We start from the raw sequence: 19,696 nt of genomic DNA on the forward strand, positions 1-19,696 counted from the left end.
ATTCTACACATAATTTAAGATGTGTTACAGATGAACTATAATTTCCTCCTCAGACTTTCCAACTTGCATCATCACCTGCTTCAGGTGTTGGATTTTTCCATTCTACTCTGCATCATTGAAAGGGATTTTTGTGCTGATTAGAGGAATGTTTGCTTTCAAATTGCTCATTTTATTGCTAACCCGGCTTTCCTTTTCATTTTCTGCAGCTCCAGAGGTGCTAGAACAAAAGCCATATAGCAAAGCTGTGGATTGCTGGTCCATCGGAGTCATTACCTACATCCTGTAAGTGTCATTCCCCAATAGTCTTGACCCCAATAAGTTTGCAAATGTCCACCACAGTTTTTAGCCCACAAGATGTTTTCTTGCCTGCATGCTTGGCTGACAGAGACAGAGAAAAAAGCAGAAGGAAGCATCTGTGATTCATTGATGACCTGAATGAAAAGAAGAAACAACCCACTTCCCATTTTAAAATACTCTGTTCAGTAGCCTAGTGTGCTCTAATACTCACCATAAACAGATATACAACCAACATTACAAACCAACATTTACAAGCCAACATTATAAACACAGGTTTTCCATCCTTATTATGGGTTTTTAAAAATCTGCTTTCTTTCTTACTGTGTGCATTCAATGCAGTTTTATAATTTAAAACACTAAAACAATAAAATGGCACCATCATCTTTGGCTATTGGTCTCTTTAAAAACTGAGGAAATAAATAATTTTATTTTATTTTTTAATTTATACCCCACCCTTCCTGGTTTAAAAACCGGGCTCAGGGCTGCTAACAGCATATATAAAACATTGATTAAAATACGACTTTAAAACAGCATAAAATAGCATAAAATACAATATAAAATGCAGCATCAATATAATAAAATTCAAAAATTCATTGGTCTTTTTTTTGGGGGGGGGGACCCCAGTCAGTAAACATCAAATGATCGCCAGGGCTAACTGGCCAAGTTGGTCCTACTAGGGCCAGCAAGGAGACCAGGGAAGGATTTAAATGTGGAGTCCCAGAAAGGGTTTCTTCATAAAAGAGGAAAGGGAAAAGGGAATAGAGGATCAGACTAATTCAAACTGAAGGCCAGGTGGAATAGCTCTGTCTTACAGGCCCTGCAGAAGGAGATCAAGTCCTGCAGGTCTGAAGTCTCGTGGGACAGAGCATTCCACCAGGTCGGAGCCATCACTGAAAAAGCCCTGGCCTGGAATTCTTCTGTTCTGCCTTTACTTTTCCTCTGCTCTCTTCCATCATGACTGTGCTTGACCTTGGCTGAGAAGCTTACAAGCTAAAATGCTGTAAACCAGGGACCCCCAACCTTTTGGGTCCAGGAGGGCCCAAAGAAATGGTGATGTGCACCACAAAATATACATTTCACAGAAGAAAAATGGGCAATGCTCAGAACTCCCCAACAACACCCGCCCCAAAAAAGGCAAGATGCTCATACCCTAAATAAAGCACAGACAAAAAACAGCAGGCAACCACCTTCCACAACCAAAGAAAAAGAAGGCTAAACCCCTAGCCATAATTGCTATGCTCTTCCTCCATGGCTGGAGGCATACCTGCCATACGTAATGGAAGGAAAGCTTCCACTGGTGCCACATGACTATGTTCCCTTCTAATCTTTTCAATGATTGTTTATATTTTTTCATAAAAATCTGACTTTGACTCTTCTCTGGAGCCTCCCCCCTCCAGTAAAAACACACCTGCTATAAAGGGGCCACAGGTAAGGGCTCCTGACAATCAGTTCACAAAATGAAGCTTTTGTGTCGCTAGCACAGGCCTCTGTTCTTCTTCTTCATCACCCATCCCTCCTTGAATATACATTAAAGGTCAGCCATGTGTACAGTAGCAGCATCTAATCCAGGTGGCCTTTCTCCTTTTTCCAATCCCCTTTAGCCTGTGTGGATACCCTCCTTTCTATGAAGAGACAGAGTCCAAACTGTTTGAGAAGATCAGAGAAGGATACTATGAATTTGAGTCTCCATTTTGGGATGATATCTCTGAATCAGGTACATTCCACCCTTAGGAATCTTATGACCGATACTCGTATATTTCATAATATAAACAAAAACTTGCATGCTATAAGGATTCTGTAAATCTCTTGTAGTTATTGTTTGACTTTTATAAACCTTCAGCAGAAGGTACCGGGGTGGGTTACAGCAATGTAAAATACAGCATTAAAAACAGCTTTAAACAAATTACACACACACACACACACACACACACACTGCTGTCCTGGAATCTAATGCTGTAGACCCTGGAGTTCTTATCGCTTAGTAAAGTGGGTAAATCTCCATTTCTAAAATCTAACACAGTTTGGAATGCATCAGCTGCTACTAATGTTCTGCTACATTTATTAGGTGAAACTGATCTATTGTCTAGAATTCAGACTGAGAATTCCAAATATTATTGGATAAATGAGATGATCCTTTTTCATTCTCTGACCTGTTTACCAATGGGTTTTCAGTGTTACTGTGGCCAGAAAACATAGAGATACTTAATGAAATACTGGGCAATTTTGCAGAGACATTTCGGTCTCAAAGCTTCACTGACTTCAGCTGGCCAAGAGTTCAGCCTATGATATTCTGGGATGGACCTGTTGCCCTCCAGGTGTTAAATTCCAACTCCTATCAGCCAACATGGCCAATAGTTGGGGTGGGGATGAGAATTGTAGTTCAACATTTTCAGGGCTCTTGTTCTAGATCAGGGATGGGAACATCTAGCTCATGGGCAAATTTAGGCTCTCCAGGCTAGCCAGCTTGGCCTGTGCAGCCATTTTTGGACAGCCCCCTCCACTTGTCACTCACTTGGCATCATGCGACAACAGGTGCAGAACAGATAAAGTCATAGCCACCAACAAATTATTGGGACAACACCTGTGCAACAGAGCTTGCATTTGATGCCATCTAAATTTGTGGCTGAATGCAAGCCCCACTGGGAGTCAAGAAACAGGGCTTGGCTTGTAGCCAAACAACGTCAAAAACAAGACCTACTGCTGAGGAACAATTGGGAGCACATGGTTTAGGTTGTGCTTCCAGTTGTTCCTTTGCAATGGGGTATGCACTTGATGCTTTTTAAATTCAGTACCAAATGCAAGGCCTGTCATCTTCTGGCGGGCTCCAATCCACCTGACATTAGTATATGATGCCACATTGGAGAAGTGGCCAGATTTTGATCTGGCACACCAGATCAAATACACTCCTATGTTAATCAAATTCAAAAATAGTAGGCTAGGAAGAAGACTTTAATAAAAATATTTCCTCAGGATACAGCTGGTCACAATTCCAGGATACAGTGGTGCCTCGCAAGACGAAATTAATTCGTTCCGCAAGTCTCTTTGTCTTGCGGTTTTTTCGTCTTGCGATGCACGGTTTCCCATAGGAATGCATTGAAAATCAATTAATGCGTTCCTAGGGAAACCGCCTTCAGACCAGGTCCGGGGACAGTCTGTCCCCGGACCTCTTCTGAAGGCTGGGGGGGGGGGGACAAGGGCTTTTCTTCCCACCCCCAGCATTTTAAAAAACCCTGGGACAGCGGAGGACTTCTCCGCTGTCCAGGGCAATCTTAAAATGCTGGCAGGCGGCATTTTAAAATCGCCCCGACAGCGGAGGACTTCTCCGCTGTCCGGGGCGATTTAAAAGCCCCTGGGAAGGCAGGCAGGGGGGACAAAGACTTTCGCCCCCTGCCCGCCTTCAGAAGGTCTTCCCGCCCCCCCGCCCCGCTTCGGAACAGCGTTCCGAAGTGGGGCGGCTGGGGCAGGTGATCCCGCCCCCCCTCCCCGCTTCGGAACAGCGTTCCGAAGTGGGGCGGCTGGGGCAGGTGATCCCGCCCCCCCTCCCCGCTTCGGAACAGCGTTCCGAAGTGGAGCGGCTGGGGCAGGTGATCCCGCCCCCCCTCCCCGCTTCGGAACAGCGTTCCGAAGTGGGGCGGCTGGGGCAGGTGATCCCGCCCCCCCTCCCCGCTTCGGAACAGCGTTCCGAAGTGGGGCGGCTGGGGCAGGTCTTCCCGCCCCCCCCCTCCCCGCTTCGGAACAGCGTTCCGAAGTGGGGCGGCTGGGGCAGGTGATCCCGCCCCCCCTCCCCGCTTCGGAACAGCGTTCCGAAGTGGGGCGGCTGGGGCAGGTCTTCCCGCCCCCCCCCTCCCCGCTTCGGAACAGCGTTCCGAAGTGGGGCGGCTGGGGCAGGTGATCCCCCCCCCCTTCGGAACAGCGTTTTAAAATGCTGGGGGTCGGGAGCGAAGCGTTCGCGGCCGACCCCAGCATTTTAAAATCTCCAAGGGACAGCAGAGAAGTCTCTGTCCCGAGGAGATTTTAAAATGCTGGGGGTCGGGAGCGAAGCGTTCGCTGCCGACCCCAGCATTTTAAAATCTCCCCGTGTCCCGGGGAGATTTAAAAATGCTGGGGGTCGGCAGCGCTTCGCTCCCGACCCCCAGCATTTTAAAACCTCCCCTGGACACGGGGAGATTTAAAAATGCTGGGGGTCGGCAGCGCTTCCCTCCCGACCCCCAGCATTTTAAAACCTTCCCTGGACACGGGGAGATTTAAAAATGCTGGGGGTCGGCAGCGCTTCCCTCCCGACCCCCAGCATTTTAAAACCTTCCCGGGACACGGGGAGATTTAAAAATGCTGGGGGTCGGCAGCGCTTCGCTCCCGACCCCCAGCATTTTAAAACCTCCCCTGGACACGGGGAGATTTAAAAATGCTGGGGGTCGGCAGCTCTTCCCTCCCGACCCCCAGCATTTTAAAACCTTCCCGGGACACGGGGAGATTTTAAAATGCTGGGGGTCGGCAGCGCTTCCCTCCCGACCCCCAGCATTTTAAAATCTCCTCGGGACAGAGACTTCTCTGCTGTCCCTTGGAGATTTTAAAATGCTGGGGGTCGGCAGCGAACGCTTCGCTCCCGCCCGCCAGCATTTTAAGATCGCCCGGGGCAGGCGGGGGGGAAGGCAGGCGGGGGGAGCAAAGACTTTTGCCCCCCGCCGGCCTTCAGAAGAGGTCCTCTTCTGAAGGCCGGCTGTGGGCGAAAGTCTTTGCTCCCGACCGCCAGCATTTCCCTATGGGCTTTCGTCTTGCGATGCAAGCCCATAGGGAAATTCGTCTTGCAAAGCGCCTCCAAAACAGAAAACCCTTTCGTCTTGCGGGTTTTCCGTCTTGCGAGGCATTCGTCTTGCGGGGTACCACTGTATGGAGTTCAGCAGTTCCTCAGGAGGCCTGCCTATAGAATAGTTCCCCAAGAATATATGCATTTTGGCTGCTATAACCTGTAATTTAGTGGAAGGACCATAGTTCAGTGTTTCATAAGTCAAATGTCCCACATTCAACCCCTGCCATCTCCAGTTAGAAGGACCTCCGGAAACAGGGCTCAGAAATGGCCTGGAAAGGTTCTGACAACCAAAGCAAACCAGCATTGTACTGTGGTTTGATCGATATAAGCAGTGCTATTTTTCTGGGAGGACTCAGGGGGATGCATACCCCTAAACGCTCTGTGAATCTTTCTACTTTTGTCCATTTAATGTATTTATTTTTCCCGATTTGAACTATAAAATGGTGATTTTCTTGAGTCAAAATGAGAGTACCCCTAAACATTTTTTTAGAAAAAAAGCACTGGATATAAGGGAGCTTCACAGACATTCCCAGAAAATATTTTACACGTGTAAGGAATTTGTCAACTAAATTAGCATTCCATCCAGCACAGGCCATGTATTTGGTTACAAACCAAATGAACCATGAAACATGTGGTGAACCCTGAAACAAGGAGCTCTGTGGTGCATTCTTTTGCTTTCCTGCCTTTGTGCTGAACCCTGCCTCTCCTCATTCCTTCCAAACAGCCAAGGATTTCATCTGTCACTTACTGGAGAAGGATCCGAATGAGAGGTTTACCTGCGAGAAAGCCCTCAGGCACCCCTGGTAAGATCACTGCTGCTAGTAGAATAAAAGCATGCAACTCCATACCATAGACAAATTGTAGTGGTCATGGCTCATAAGACAAAATTACCTTCTATGAGATCTCTGTTTGCCGGAACCTGCAGGCAGGAAAATATGAATAGGGAATTGTTTTTCTTTGTTAAGAATGTACATGCTGTACCTTGGGAATTGTAGTACAGTATGTGCTGTAAAGTGAGAACTGGAGAGGATTCTTACCGCCTTACTAAACTTCAGTTCTGAGGATTCTGGCAATTAAAATAGTATAAAACTGGTGTTAGCTTTTAGTGTAGATTTGAGGTTGTTATGGTGAGCCTTCTCAAGCAAGGGAGCAATTGAGCTGAGCCTCACAGGGGCAGACAGGCTTGCGATGTGTTCTAAGTTCTCCCCAGGATGACCATTAAAGCAAGTAGACCCTTCAAAAAGCTAAGAATTACTCCATCAGCCCTGTGTACCGAACAATATAAAGAGCAGTTTTGTTTGTTTAAAAACATTTACAAACAGCTTAATATTTCAAAAACCTCTAAGCAGTATACAACGTTTAAAATGGCCAATATAATTTACACAAGAATGCAACCTAAAACCAATAAAACAGGAATATAAACGCATGAAAAAACAAATGAAACAATAATTCAAGGGAATATAATGATCATTTGAGTGGCTTCCTGCTCAGACCAAGTCTTTTGAGAGGGACATGTTCACACAAAATAAGGTATGTTGGTTGCACCTCCCCGAGTAACTGCTTGTAACCTCCAAAAATATTGTTCAATGTTTGTTTGTCAAAAACTGAAAAAGAATTAGGTATATGATTTTATGATTCTATAGTTCAGAAGATCCACAGATTGCACAGTTTCATTGAAGCAGCCCCAGTCATTCTCTGCTCTAGTTTCTATAAGTTAGATCCGGGTAGTCCAGTGCGTGACTCAAGGGTCACTTGTGGCCCTCAGGGCCTTTCCTCAGCAACATTTGATGCCCCCAGCCCAGCCCTCATGCTCCCTTCCCAAAGCCTGGTAAGGGGGGTCCTGGGCTTTGGGAAGAAGGTGTGAGGGCTCTGACAGGGTTATAGAGTCCTTCTTCCCAAAGCCTAATTAGTGGTTTTCCAGTTTTGGGGAAAAGATAGGAGGGCTCTTGGACCCTGCCTGAGATTCGTGCCTCCTTCCCAAAGCCCAGCGCCTCACTTAGCCGGCTTCAGGAAGGCAGTTCAAGGGCTGGGGTGAGGGCATGTCAAATTTTGGGCTCGCTTCCCCCCACCCCCCAGTGCAACAAGGCCCGTGGGTTCCATGACAAAGTACTATTGTGGCCCATTTGGTATGAAAAGGTGGGTCACCTTGAATTAGATCTACCATTTGGCATGGATCTTCACTGTGAGGACAGCCAGGGAGGGGACATCCTCCTCTGACCATGCTCAAACATTGAAGAATTTGTTTATATTGTGCTCTATTGCCTTTTCCCTTTTGGGTTTAATTACTACTGATTGAACATACAAAGGCATTAGCTAACTGTTGCAAGAATGCAAAATGCCTCACAAACACCATCTGCCTTTCTGCCTGTTATTCCTCTCCCTCTGTCTGCAGGATTAATGGAAACACAGCTCTCCACCGTGACATATATCCATCTGTCAGTGCACAGATCCAGAAAAATTTTGCTAAGAGCAAGTGGAAGGTAAGTTGCTTGGTGCTGCTATCCAAGCATATCACGATACCCAAGGACATTCAGCTCAGTGTCTAGCAATGAATAAATACCCCAAAGAAAGATTTCCCAGCTAAGACACTCCTCCTGGAACTCCCCTAAGAATTAGTATTGGCATACCAGAAGACTTAATATGAATTTGGCCCTGCCATGTTGTACAATGTCCCTCCTTAATGGCAGAATTGTCATACCAGAGAAATAAAGGACTGACATTCATTTTAGGAGTTTAACTTTCCCCTGTGTTAGGCCTTTATGGCAGCTGCTCTATATACCAATTTTAGATTGGTATCCAAAATGCACTTTTCACTTCTGAGCATGTCTGCATAGGATTGCATTGCCCTTGTGCAAAGTGGTTTGCAACCTTTGCCTTCTATTTATTTGTTCTATTTAACACAGTTGATAAAACATTTAGTCATTACAAACCTTTGAGCACTTTTGCAATGAACATGAGAGGCAGACCCCATATCCAGTTTTTGTTGACTGGAGCTGATGGCAATTTTAGCCCAGACATCTGGAGGGCACTGGTTTGGCAAAGGTGCCATATTCATATAAACATGGGATCTCCTGGTTTTCCTGTTATTTCTGCCTGTACTTGAGGGAATGGGGCAGGGAGAGCAGGAACCTGATTCTGCTTCCAATGTCACTCCAGAAGGAATTCCAAGAGCAAAGTAGCATCTGAATAGACTTAATGTTCAGTAGTCCGATAGGCACTCATTCAAAACTTGCTATCTTCTTCTTTGCTAGCAAGCCTTCAATGCTGCAGCTGTCGTACACCACATGAAGAAGCTCCATATGAACTGCCACCACCCAGATACCAAAACCAAAAGCAATCTCCCGCTCATAGAAGTGCAAAATGCATCAAGACCCAATACTCCATCAGTCGCCAGCCACGAAGAACCAAATCGAGAGGCCAAGATGCTGGTGCCTGTGCTATCATGCCAGAACACTTTGGAGCTTTCTAATCAGCAAAGCAAGATGGCAGACAGCAAGTGTTTGGATCACCCGGCTACCACACCCCTCCCTGTCACTTCCAGCACAGCCACAGAAGACCACCAGAGCTCTCCAAACGGACCTTCATTTAGCTGCAACACAGCATGTGGAACACATGAGAAAGTGAAGACGGCTTTTTGCTCAGAGTCAGTGCTCCTCAAAAGAGGTGCCAAACCCCAGTAAGTGTCCATTCCACTACATGGAATTGTTGAACAGGAGGCCCTAATTGTCAGTGAGGGCGCAATCTTATGGTTCCTGGGAGGGCATGCCAGGGGTCATGGAATAGATCAGGTCTAACTTACTCAGTGTTGGAGACCTCAAACACAGAAGGAGATCTGATGTTAGATCCTCCCCTTTTTCACTACTGGCTCCTCCAAACACCAGAGCTCCAATCTCAGCATGGCCACAAAGGACATGCCAAGAAGGGGCTTGGACCCAAAGGCTCCTGAACTGCTTTAGTTCTCTGATGTATCCTCTGTCTGGGGAATAATTTAGTTATGCTCCTGAATGTGACTACATCTCTCCCTCCACTTCCTGCCCTCCATTGTTTCCAATGGGAGGGAAAATGTTAAGCCAAAAAAGGGGGGAGCGATATGGGAATGTAGAGCTTTCCTCCACTCTTATGTCTACTGTGGGCAAGCTGTGTGGGAGATGCTTCATTTATTCATTTTTCAAAGGCTTAGCTCTTGCATTACAAGGGCACCGAATGCAGCTTACAATGCAAATATAAAAATGAACACTATATTAAAGCCAACTGTACAAAAAGAAGCATAAAAACAGTTCCAAAAGTCAGGAACAATTTTTACAAAGCAGCAAAGTAATATAATATTAATTAGGAGAGTAGTAGTAACAGGGGTACCATGAAGTACCTAATAAAATTCACCATCACACTCCTGACCCATCCCCTTTACGCAGGCTATAAAGGGATTCTCCTAAAACTTGAAGGAAGATAGCTGGATGAGATTTTGGAAAGAAGTGTCACAGAAAGACCATTGCAACAGTTTTCCCCCTATTCTTTCTAATGGCCAGCTTTGCTGGTGGCACCATCTAAACCATGATGGTAGGATTGAAAAACATGTGGACCTTGGAGAGACTTTTTGAGAGCTTTAATAAAGTCAAAAGCCTGCACATTGTGGGTAATTCTGCCCAGTAGGGTTTTAGGGGGGTGGGGTCAGGTTTTGAACATCCAGTGTGCATTCAGTATGCATTATACCTCTGTGCTAAATGTGCTCAACCATTTCGGCCTTCCCTGATACATTGTGTGAACCTTTCCATTATGCTGTAGATGGGTTGTGATTGCCAAACCAGTTCAGGGCAGCTGGATACAGTAGGGGAGAGACTTGCTTTGTCCATTGCATTTTTGCCACCAGGTCTCAAATGAGATGCTGGCATGTGCTCCCACAGAGCAACAATTGTACCTCTAACCATTTTTGCTTTATCTTCTTTGGCGTATCTTGAGATTTATTGCAAAACTCACGGATTCTGATTCAAAGGAAAATATGAAAAGGCAATTTCCCTTGCCTTGAAAATTTCCTGAGGGTGTAATATCAGGCTTGAAGTAATTTGCTTTCACACACAGAACCCCACAAAAATATTCGCTTTTGTTAGGAGACCATGCTGGAAATGATTCCCTTTGCTATGCGTTGACAAAACCAGAATGCACTGATGGCTTTAAAAAGTAGAGTGCTGTGATTTGGTGTCATCAAATCATGAAAACCCTTCAGATTCACAGTAACTCCTAAAAGTATGACAGCTTTAAGAAGCTTAAATTAGTTTGTTCTCAGGTTACTCTATAAGGTGGATATAAAGCCTATAATGACAGGAATGTTCACATTAAAGTTATCCATATTTTATCCCAGATTAACAACACTCCCACATAGAACAAGCAGTGCATGAGATGTTCAAATATACTTTATGGTCTTGCATGCAAACCCAGCCTTATAAGTACCGGTACTTCATTTTTCAAATTAGGCTTTTTTAAATCCATTTACTTTTGAAATGTTAAGGCAAAGGTTTTATCCAACTAAGTTTTCCTTGAAGTAGACCCACTGAAATGAGTTGACCTAAATTAGCCTTGTCTATTAATTTCAGTGGGACGCGGGTGGCGCTGTGGGTAAAAGCCTCAGCGCCTAGGGCTTGCCGATCAAAAGGTCGGCGGTTTGAATCCCCGCAGCGGGGTGCACTCCCGTTGCTCGGTCCCAGCGCCTGCCAACCTAGCAGTTCGAAAGCACCTCCGGGTGCAAGTAGATAAATAGGGACTGCTTACTGGCGGGAAGGTAAACGGCGTTTCCGTGTGCTGCGCTGGCTCGTCAGATGCGGCTTTGTCACGCTGGCCACGTGACCTGGAAGTGTCTCCAGACAGCGCTGGCCCCCGGCCTCTTGAGTGAGATGGGCGCACAACCCCAGAGTCTGGCAAGACTGGCCCGTACGGGCAGGGGTACCTTTACCTTTTACTTATTAATTTCAGTAGGTCTACTCTGAGTATGATTAACATTGGATACAACCCAAAAATATCCAAATCTAGCAAGGGAAGTTAATTAGCAGAGGTAGGCTTCTGCACCTGTGACTTATGTGTATGCAGTGAAGCATATGGGTGTGTAACTTCATCTGAACTGCAGCACTCATCAAAAAAACCCTTGTACAGGCTGGATACATCTGTAATTTGGATGTCAGTGTGTTATTACACTCTGCAGGGCCTCAGTTTTGTATGAAATGTGTCTGATAGGATTCCCAAATTGTTGAAAGTTAAGCAGTAGACTATTTCCCCAACTGGCTGTCAGCTTGATTCTTAACCATTTAATCTGCTGTAAGGATTTTATGCTGATGTGAGTTTCAAAATCATGCAGGGGGAAAGCAGTAGTTTACTTCTTGCACACTTTATTGGTGAATAGATCCTTGAGCCATAAAGCTGCTGACCTATAGATGAGCTGATTCATATGTAAGTATTTTTAAACAATGCTGCTGCTGTTTTCCACACATATAATTCACTCTTGTTTTGTTTTCAATGTTCTCTTCCAAATCTCAGTCATTTCAACTCAGAAGTCCTTGTTCCAGTGAAAGCCAGTAACCACTCCTATTTTGGCACTGGGCAAACTGGAGTTTGTTTGGTGATGTGATTGGAAAATCAGTCATTTGAGTCTTTCTCATACATTTACCAGGTAAGTGTGTCTAGATCCAGACGTATTGCAGGGCCGTTTCTAGAGGTGAAACCTTGATGATCCGGTTCCAGTTCCATTCTCTCCTGTCCTTGCTTAAGTGAAAAACGTCTTTGTTTAGCTAGAGAAGTTGGCTTAAATGTGCATGTATACCAAAGCGCTGGAGACGGGAGTGCAGGTAGGCTCCCTCCCCCCCCCCCAAAAAAAAAATTGTGGCCCACTCTATTCTTTCATGCCTAGTTTGATTACATTGGACAGCCTTTGGAGGGCAGGAGGGTGCACTGCACTAGAAAATGCACTTATATGAGCAGTAGAAAGTTTTTTGGGCACATACTATAAACTCTTTGATTTAATTTGCATTATAGTCCACTGAAGCCCTAGGGTGCTTGTTGTAGCATTTATTTGGCTTACAAATATACAAGTAGGGAGTAAATGAAAGGAAACAGCCTGCACCTTCTCAGCAAGCCATCAGGTCCACTATCCCACATCAGATCCCCAGAAAAAAGGCTCTGCTCCCTTGCGCTCTACCTGCTCCAAATTGCTGGCATGTGCACACACACCCAGTTGCTTCTCATTCTCCTTAGCTGGAGGGTGTAAACTTCCACTATGCTGATGTGTCTCATAAGAAATTGTCAGGTGCCAAGAGACCCTATGGTTAGAGATTTCTAGGATATGAATATTCAGCCAGTCGCCGTAACACCATATATGTCCCCTGAATGAAAATATCCCCAATCTCACTCTGATAAATAAGTCTTTAAGTCAAGCTCCCCTATGAGAGCCTGTCCAACTCATAGCTAGGGGTGTGTAAACCCACTGGTGTCAAAAAGCTTAAACCAGGGAACCTCAGACCCAGGGGCTGAGTATGGCCTTCTAGGCCTTTCTAATTCACCATTGACTCATGATGGTCAATGCCTCTTGAGTGCTTTTTCCTGACTGGAATGTGTCCTTGAAGTGTGATCATACCTGTGGGTTGCCTGGATGGTGGTTAGAGAGATGGGTGTAGAGAAATTTCTGACTTCTAATGAATGAAGGTGCCTGCCCCATGCAGCTCCCAGAGGTTCCCCATGAGGAAATGTGCCCTTTGGGATGGAAAAGATTCCCACACCTTAAAGCATGCTTAACTCTATATTGGATTATGGCCAGTGTGCCACCTTCTGAGAGATCCTTAATGTTTAATAAGTATATAATCTCTGCCAAGTGGAAAAGCAGTTTGAGATCCAGCAGCGGTTTTGGTTCTTGGGGACAAACACTTAGTTTTATCACTGGTGTAGCTTTTGCTGAGCCATTATCCTCCATTTCAGCACCCTGTTTCAGTGGGCAGAGCTTTTAAAAACACCAACCACAATATAAACAACTGTAGCACTTCTGAATTTTGGGGAACTATGTTACACATGAATAATGAATTTCATCTCTTTCAGAAGGGCTGTTGGATTCATCTCTTCAAAGCCACAAAATCAAACATCAATTGTGCAAGAAGAGAGAAGAGGAGCCTGGTCTGAGCTCTGCCAGGCCGAAGTGAGTTCTCAGTTGCCTGTGGCCATTTATTTAAGTGCTACACATTCATAGGCCTGAGCAGTGCTTTTTTTCAGGGGGTACTCCAGTACCGGCACCTCTTTTTTTGTTGTTAAAAAGTATGGCACTTACTGTAACAACTTCATGGTGAGTACCGGCACCTATTTTTCTAGGGGGGGAAAGCACTGGGCCTGAGGACTTCTGTGATGCAATTGACTTGAAATGTTAGAGGGGTCATTAATACCAACAAGAAAACATTTTATGAAAGGAAGGCGGGTTTTTGCTAGCCATTTCAGTGTACTTATCTACATCCTTGCAAAAAGCTATCTTTTATGCGGGGGCGGGAAGTAGGGGGCATGTTTGCTTTGTATCTATAGCCTGTAGCTGTTCAGTGGAATAACAGAACACTTGCCAGGAGTTCTTCTTTTGTGCTGAGCCCATGTGGAAAAGGTGATCAAGTCTGAATGCATTCTATGCTGGCTCGCTTGTGTAGCTTTCATTACAGCTGTGGTAGCCAATGAGATGCCCTCCAGATGTAGGTGGACAAAAACTTCCATATTCCTTGTACATCTTCCAATGGATGCAGAGGGGACATACATAGCATTCCTATTCTCTTGATGAAGCCAAGTTCTGCTTCCAAGCCAGTGATTCTACAATATGTACCATGCTTAATAAAGCTGATTGGTTTTTAAGTGTTTGCTGGTTATTGATGGCAAAGGAAGCGGTCTGTTATTTCATTCTGGAGGGCGCTCACCTGAACTCCAAGGGCAGATTTTCTTCCTGCCGTCTGCAGAGTGTTATGCTGTCAATAAAGCAGGTGGTGGCTAATAAGACAAGATGTCCTTGTAATATAAAGTCCAAGATACAGCAGTGTCATTATTATTGCTGCTCACAATCACTATTCATGACTGTGTTTCTTCCCTAATCCAAATCCAGCTTCAGTCCCCCTTGTTTCTGTAGTGCAAAAGTTGCAAAATAAGTACACATTCTACATAAAAAGGAACCATCTGCAAGTTTTAATTCAAAACAGTAATTGTAATTCAAAACAGTAATTGTAAAGTATAAAAAACACCTTGAAAGGCAAATAAATTAACCCACTGACTTCTTTAAAAGCTAGGGCTCTTTTGGTTCACAGCTAGCTTCTCCTCCTGATAAAGTTGTTTTATTTGTAAAGAGGGGGAAAGGCATCTGAAAGGAGACAGGAAGGGCTGTGCTAGTCCGTGCATGTGGCGTAATATTCAACTCGACGACTGATATGATCGTGAATGGCTTCCACCTTTTTTTCCAGGCCTGCCAGCTTGGCTGATTCAAGGAGAAATGCGCTGTTGCTATCTTGAAGCTCTGTTTCTATAGCTGTGGGTTGAAAAAGAAATCAGGTACATGCACGGAAAAGAAAGGTTTTTGTTTCATCTCCAGTTCTTTAACATTATATATGTGTGTGTAGGCTGTTGCTCAGCAGCAGCCATGGGTTTCTCATTCATCTGATCAGAGTGAAACTAAGCTGTTATATAATATGCCCCCTGTTGCAGAGTGTGTGTTAATCTCTCAAGGTCACACTTTATCTCTGGAGATCACTGGCTGATTCCTTGCATCCTACCCTCCCCCTTGCTTGCATTACCAAGCATGCACAGCTCTTTGTGCACAAATTCAGCATTACTTTTAAACTTCCTAATCCAAGAACAAGCTTCAGTCCCAAGAGGAGGAAAGGCATATGCATGCAGAAAGCAGAAGACAGGTTCCAAGGATGGAAAAAGGACCTTGAGCACAACAAATCAATTAAGTGCTGCCACAGTTTGATGCAAGCATCCCTGCAAGTTCTGGATAGTAGTACATCTATTTTAGTAGACAAATTCAGCAGCTGACTTTTGCTTGAGTCTACACCCTTGAGCCTTGCAGACCACATTTTCTGCCTATCCTTAATACCCCCCACTGAGCCTGCCTAAAACAGTGGCAGGATCTGAACCACAATTTTTTTAAAAAAATTGCTGCTCTATCACATAGCATCCTGAATCAGTTCCTTCCGATTAGGGGCAAACAAGTTTTGGCATTGACGTCAGCAGACACTGGTAAAATATGCTCTTCGTGTTCTGCATAGGAAATTGCCTGCTGCTCTATTTAGTAATATCAACACTCCTTGCTGCATTTAGCAAACTCTGAGCAGGAGTAACTGCCTGGCAGCAGCCAGCTGCCAAGTCTCTGGCACAGAGAGGCACCTTCAATGAAAGCCATTCATTAGAGGCACAGCTTTATCAATGGAAGCAACGCCGACTCCCCTTTCCAGCAACATCCCTGGCTCTGAGCCAGCCAGTTACTCATGCTCCACCTGCTACAGGGGCCAAGGCATTTAGTCTACGCACTGGCTGCTTCCCAAAGCGTGTCGAGCAAAGTCATTAGGTTTGAAAGCTTCAAACTGAAGTGTTCAAATGAAGCATCGAAAAAATCTGGCACTTGCCTTGGCAACCAGTTGTTAAGATGCGAGCCTGTGAGTGGCTCTATAGGACACTGTGTTTACATGACACCCCCACACCACCCTTCAGTGGACATAGCATCAAAAGAAAGAGCGGAGATACACGGGGGTTATTGCAGTCGCCGTTCATTTCACCTTTCCACAAAACCCTGAAACTGGACTGGCAGAGATTTTGCTACTCCAGAAATGCACACAGCCTCCATTTTGGAGAACATGCTCACAAGGCCTTATAGTCTTCAGCAGACTCCCATCACCCCGATTACTGGCCACACCAGCTAGGACTAATGCAAGTTGGATGTCATCAACATCCAAAGGGCCAAAGGTTCCCCATTCCAGATTTGTACCCAAAATGAAACACCTTCAATACTGCTTTTGACTTTAGTAGGATTCTACTTATTCTAGAGATAAAATTAATCCAAAGAGAACCTTTAGTTCTTTACAAATCCATAATCCTGTGTGGTCAGGCAAGGCAGAGAAAATTACTGTGAGGTCAGCTATAAGTCATGCTCTCCTTACCTCCCATTTTGGCCATCATACTCAAGGCTTCTGTGAACAATGTGCTGGCCTCCTTGTGGGCATTTTGGATCCGAGCCCCTTGGTCTCCCAGGTTTGATCCTTGTCCCATCCTCCTCTTAAGTTCTGCATATTTTTGTCTCACCTGTTCAAATCTCTGTGAAGAAATTGAGGGAACAGGCTAAAGTCACACATTTGACGGCTCTATCATGTGGATGCCATAGAATTTCCAATATCCCAACCTCCACTACAATATCCCCCAATGTTCTGGAGCAGATCTGTGGAAGGTGCAGAGGGTGCAAAGAGGAGGAAGGGGGAAATTCCATTGCTCAAGCACAAATCCTTGCACTAATAGAACAAGTGCATTGAATATACCCCTGTATAACTAGATCAAAGGATTATGAAAAAAGATGAGCTGAGGCTGACAACTGCATGTGATATGTAAAATGCTCTTTAAACAACCCAATTCTATGAATTCCATCAGTTCCTCAGTGGTCTGTTGTTTAGGGCTATAATTGAACCAAGCATGGAAAGCTGGACAAGCAAAAGAGAGAAGGTATGTATGATAGAGACACTATATTATAGAGAGGCACCATGCCATCATCATGAATAACCACCAAACTGGGAGCAGAATTCAAAGCAGCTCCCAAAAGGTATTGGCCAGGGCTGCTTGACTAATATTGCACCCCAGAGCATACAGGAAACACAGTGATATGTTTTCCTTGAATCACAATGTGACAGCTTTAAAATGAAGGGGGGAAGAAACATTGTAGTGTCTGGAAGCTCCCATTTCCCATACCTGCTGAGTGCTCCTTGCTTGCTCACTGGCTTCTCCTGCTTTTTGCTGAGCATCAGCAGCCAACAACAGGTTCTGCTTTGCATTAAGCTGTAGCTGGGCAAGTCTCCCAGTGAAACCATCCAGCTGACCAGTGATGTCCTGCACACGCTTCTCAGCTGGATTAAGGACAGCCTGGATCTGAGCATCCCAAAAGAGGAAACATTTAGCAATGAAAATTCTTGTCCCTGAAAAAATATATTCATTGCAAAAACTTTGTTCTACTCAAGAATCTATGGAAATCACCAACTTTTTTTGGACCAGCAGGCACACTTCAAATATTTAGACTGCTATGGGTGCTAGTTCTAAAATGGTGGTTGTTAGGACGTGGCAGAATACAAAATGGCTGGCAGAACACAAAACTGAAGCGCGTCCAGTCATTACTGATTTCTGCCTCCTGCTCCCCCAAGAACCTCCTGCTTGCCATAGGAAGTCACCCATGCCCTGCTAATCTCAATGGTGGAGATTGCACAATATTGATTACGTACACACACACACGATGCTGTTGTTGTTGTCTAATAAAAACAGCATTCCCCAGAACCAGGAAAAATATGTGTGTACAAAAATATATTCTCTTGCACGAAAAAATGCAAGACGGCCAACAACTGCCCATGTTCTCCCAGTTGGCAATCCATGTCGCAGGAAATAATGAAGACACTTAGCTTATCCAGACTTGAAATGGGACTGAATATTTTTATGTTAACTGTTTAGGGTTAGAATAGTTGACATTACCTGGACTGTGCAAGGGAAGGGAAGTTATGATGCTTTGAGTCTGAAATCAATCTTTATAATGTTATGCCTTTAAATAGGTAATGTGCTTTATTGTTTCTGTCGGGGAGTGTGTAGGTGTTCCACCTTCACAGAACTTCTTTTTTTAACATGAGTCATCGACAGAACAATAAAGATGTATTTGGGCCTGGAGGATCACAAGTCCTGCCGGCTTGCTTTAGAGTAAGCCATTCATTTGTGGGCTTCAGAGCCAGACACTCAAGTATCACTCGCCTCATTAAGGCGGTCTTGGATGAGCCGGAGGGAATAGCCAGAGCCACTGATGGTGTCCTCGGCCTCCTGAAGTGCTGTGTTTGCTTGCTTCAAATTCTCCACCACATCTTCCACATTGGCCCCAATAGCATTGGCCCGATTCCTAGGAAAATGTTAAATATATATTTATTAAAAAGAACCCCTCTGAATTCCCATCACATATTGCTACATGAAAAACAGGCAGACTGGGCCAGTAAGAAGTGGGAAGTGACAGAGAGGATGGACTACAACAAGCATCTATAAATAAAGGTTGCATCCACACCATACATCTAAAGCACATTTTACTCTCAAAGGATCCTGGGAACTGTAGTTTGTTTAGAGTGCTGGGAAGTGTGGCTCTGTGAGAGGTAAACTACAGTTCCCATGATGCTTGGAGGTGCTTTGGACGTATTGTGTGTGTGTGTGTGTGTGTGTGTGTGTGTGTGTGTGTATATATATATATATATATATATATATATATATATATATATATGCATGCAGCAGGGACAAAACCTTGAGCTGCATTCAAGCAAGATAAGCCAGCAAACTTTAATTCAGAATCTTAGGTGGTTACTGAAGTGAGTGCTAGTGAAAAATGTTGCCTGCGTAAAAGATCCCATCACTTTATGCTAGCGTGGTGAGAGCTAATAACGTAATGTACAGCAGCTACAATATATTATCTGTCATCCAGGAAATCCTTGGCTCCCATCTCCATTCCAAGGACAAGTTTCTGCAAGATGCTAACCTTCCACACTTGCAGGGATACTCTCAGCATAGCCTCCCTGCTCCCAAGAGACATCAAAAAGGACGAGGAAGTGGGGGACTGACCACCTTTAACTCACTGGATCTGGCTGGGGATAAGTTTCACTGATGCAAGTCACTGTGCCTCACTCAGCTGCCTCTGACCCCACCCAAGTAATTGAAAGGTTTGGGGGGGAATCCTATACAAATAATTCAATGCAAATACAAAAATTGTGCACATAGTAACAGCAGCAGCAATTAAGTGAAGAATACGAACTCGGAGCTACCTCCCCATGCTGCTACAGCAAGCACTAAACCCAAGTACACTAGTTGCCAAAATTGTGGAAACCTTTTGGGGAAGTGTAATTTCAAGGTCTGGTGGCTCATAACACCACCTTTTTTTGGTTATTTGGCTATATAACCTTTGATAGAATACAGAAAATTGAACAAACTTTGTTGCATTACATTCTTCATTAAATTATCTTTCCATCGATATATAATTTTATGGTGTTACTCTAAAAGAAAGTGGTGTTATGAGAGCCACCAAACCTCGGAAATACACTTTTTCCAACAGGTTTCCACAATTTTGGCCACTAGTGTAGGTGGATTGGATGCAAGGTTAATGTCTGTCCAGAAAGGAGAGCAATGTTCCTGTATTCAACCAATAGAGTGGGGTGATGCTTCAATGATGTGGCTGGCATGCTTCTATCAACAGATCTCAGCGGGTGCTAAATGAAACCACATCACATATATAGTGTCTTATTTGCATTGGTTTAAAAACTTGAGGTTTTGTGCACACGTCCCCGGGAAGCCTCAAGAAGGCAAAGAATCTTGTACTAGCTATAGGGCAGG

At 44.7% G+C, this 19,696-nt stretch overlaps 2 protein-coding genes across 5 annotated transcripts in view; one reads left to right on the top strand and one right to left on the bottom strand.

The window, feature by feature from the left end:
- The window catches only part of CAMK1G (calcium/calmodulin dependent protein kinase IG), a 38,706-nt gene extending 24,746 nt beyond the window's left edge, over positions 1–13,960 (top strand). For 3 of the 4 annotated variants that reach the window (XM_028734456.2, XM_028734453.2, XM_028734455.2), the window contains exons 7-13: positions 207–282; positions 1,899–2,011; positions 5,829–5,907; positions 7,497–7,584; positions 8,356–8,780; positions 11,627–11,759; positions 13,175–13,960. In XM_028734456.2, the coding sequence (XP_028590289.2) occupies positions 207–282; positions 1,899–2,011; positions 5,829–5,907; positions 7,497–7,584; positions 8,356–8,780; positions 11,627–11,717 (872 nt within the window). In that variant the 3' untranslated portion in view covers positions 11,718–11,759; positions 13,175–13,960. The remainder of the gene's footprint in view (positions 1–206; positions 283–1,898; positions 2,012–5,828; positions 5,908–7,496; positions 7,585–8,355; positions 8,781–11,626; positions 11,760–13,174) is intronic. The other variant, XM_028734454.2, reaches the window with a different exon arrangement.
- Positions 13,961–14,269: 309 nt separating this feature from the next.
- Positions 14,270–19,696, bottom strand: part of LAMB3 (laminin subunit beta 3) — a 48,147-nt gene continuing 42,720 nt past the window's right edge. The window contains exons 20-23 of the mRNA XM_028734457.2: positions 18,086–18,227; positions 17,048–17,224; positions 16,252–16,405; positions 14,270–14,621 (exon numbers count right to left, since the gene is read on the bottom strand). Coding sequence (XP_028590290.2) covers positions 14,482–14,621; positions 16,252–16,405; positions 17,048–17,224; positions 18,086–18,227 — 613 coding nt within the window. The 3' untranslated portion in view covers positions 14,270–14,481. The remainder of the gene's footprint in view (positions 14,622–16,251; positions 16,406–17,047; positions 17,225–18,085; positions 18,228–19,696) is intronic.

This window comes from Podarcis muralis, chromosome 5, assembly GCF_964188315.1.
Source record: "Podarcis muralis chromosome 5, rPodMur119.hap1.1, whole genome shotgun sequence".
NCBI lineage: Eukaryota > Metazoa > Chordata > Lepidosauria > Squamata > Lacertidae > Podarcis > Podarcis muralis.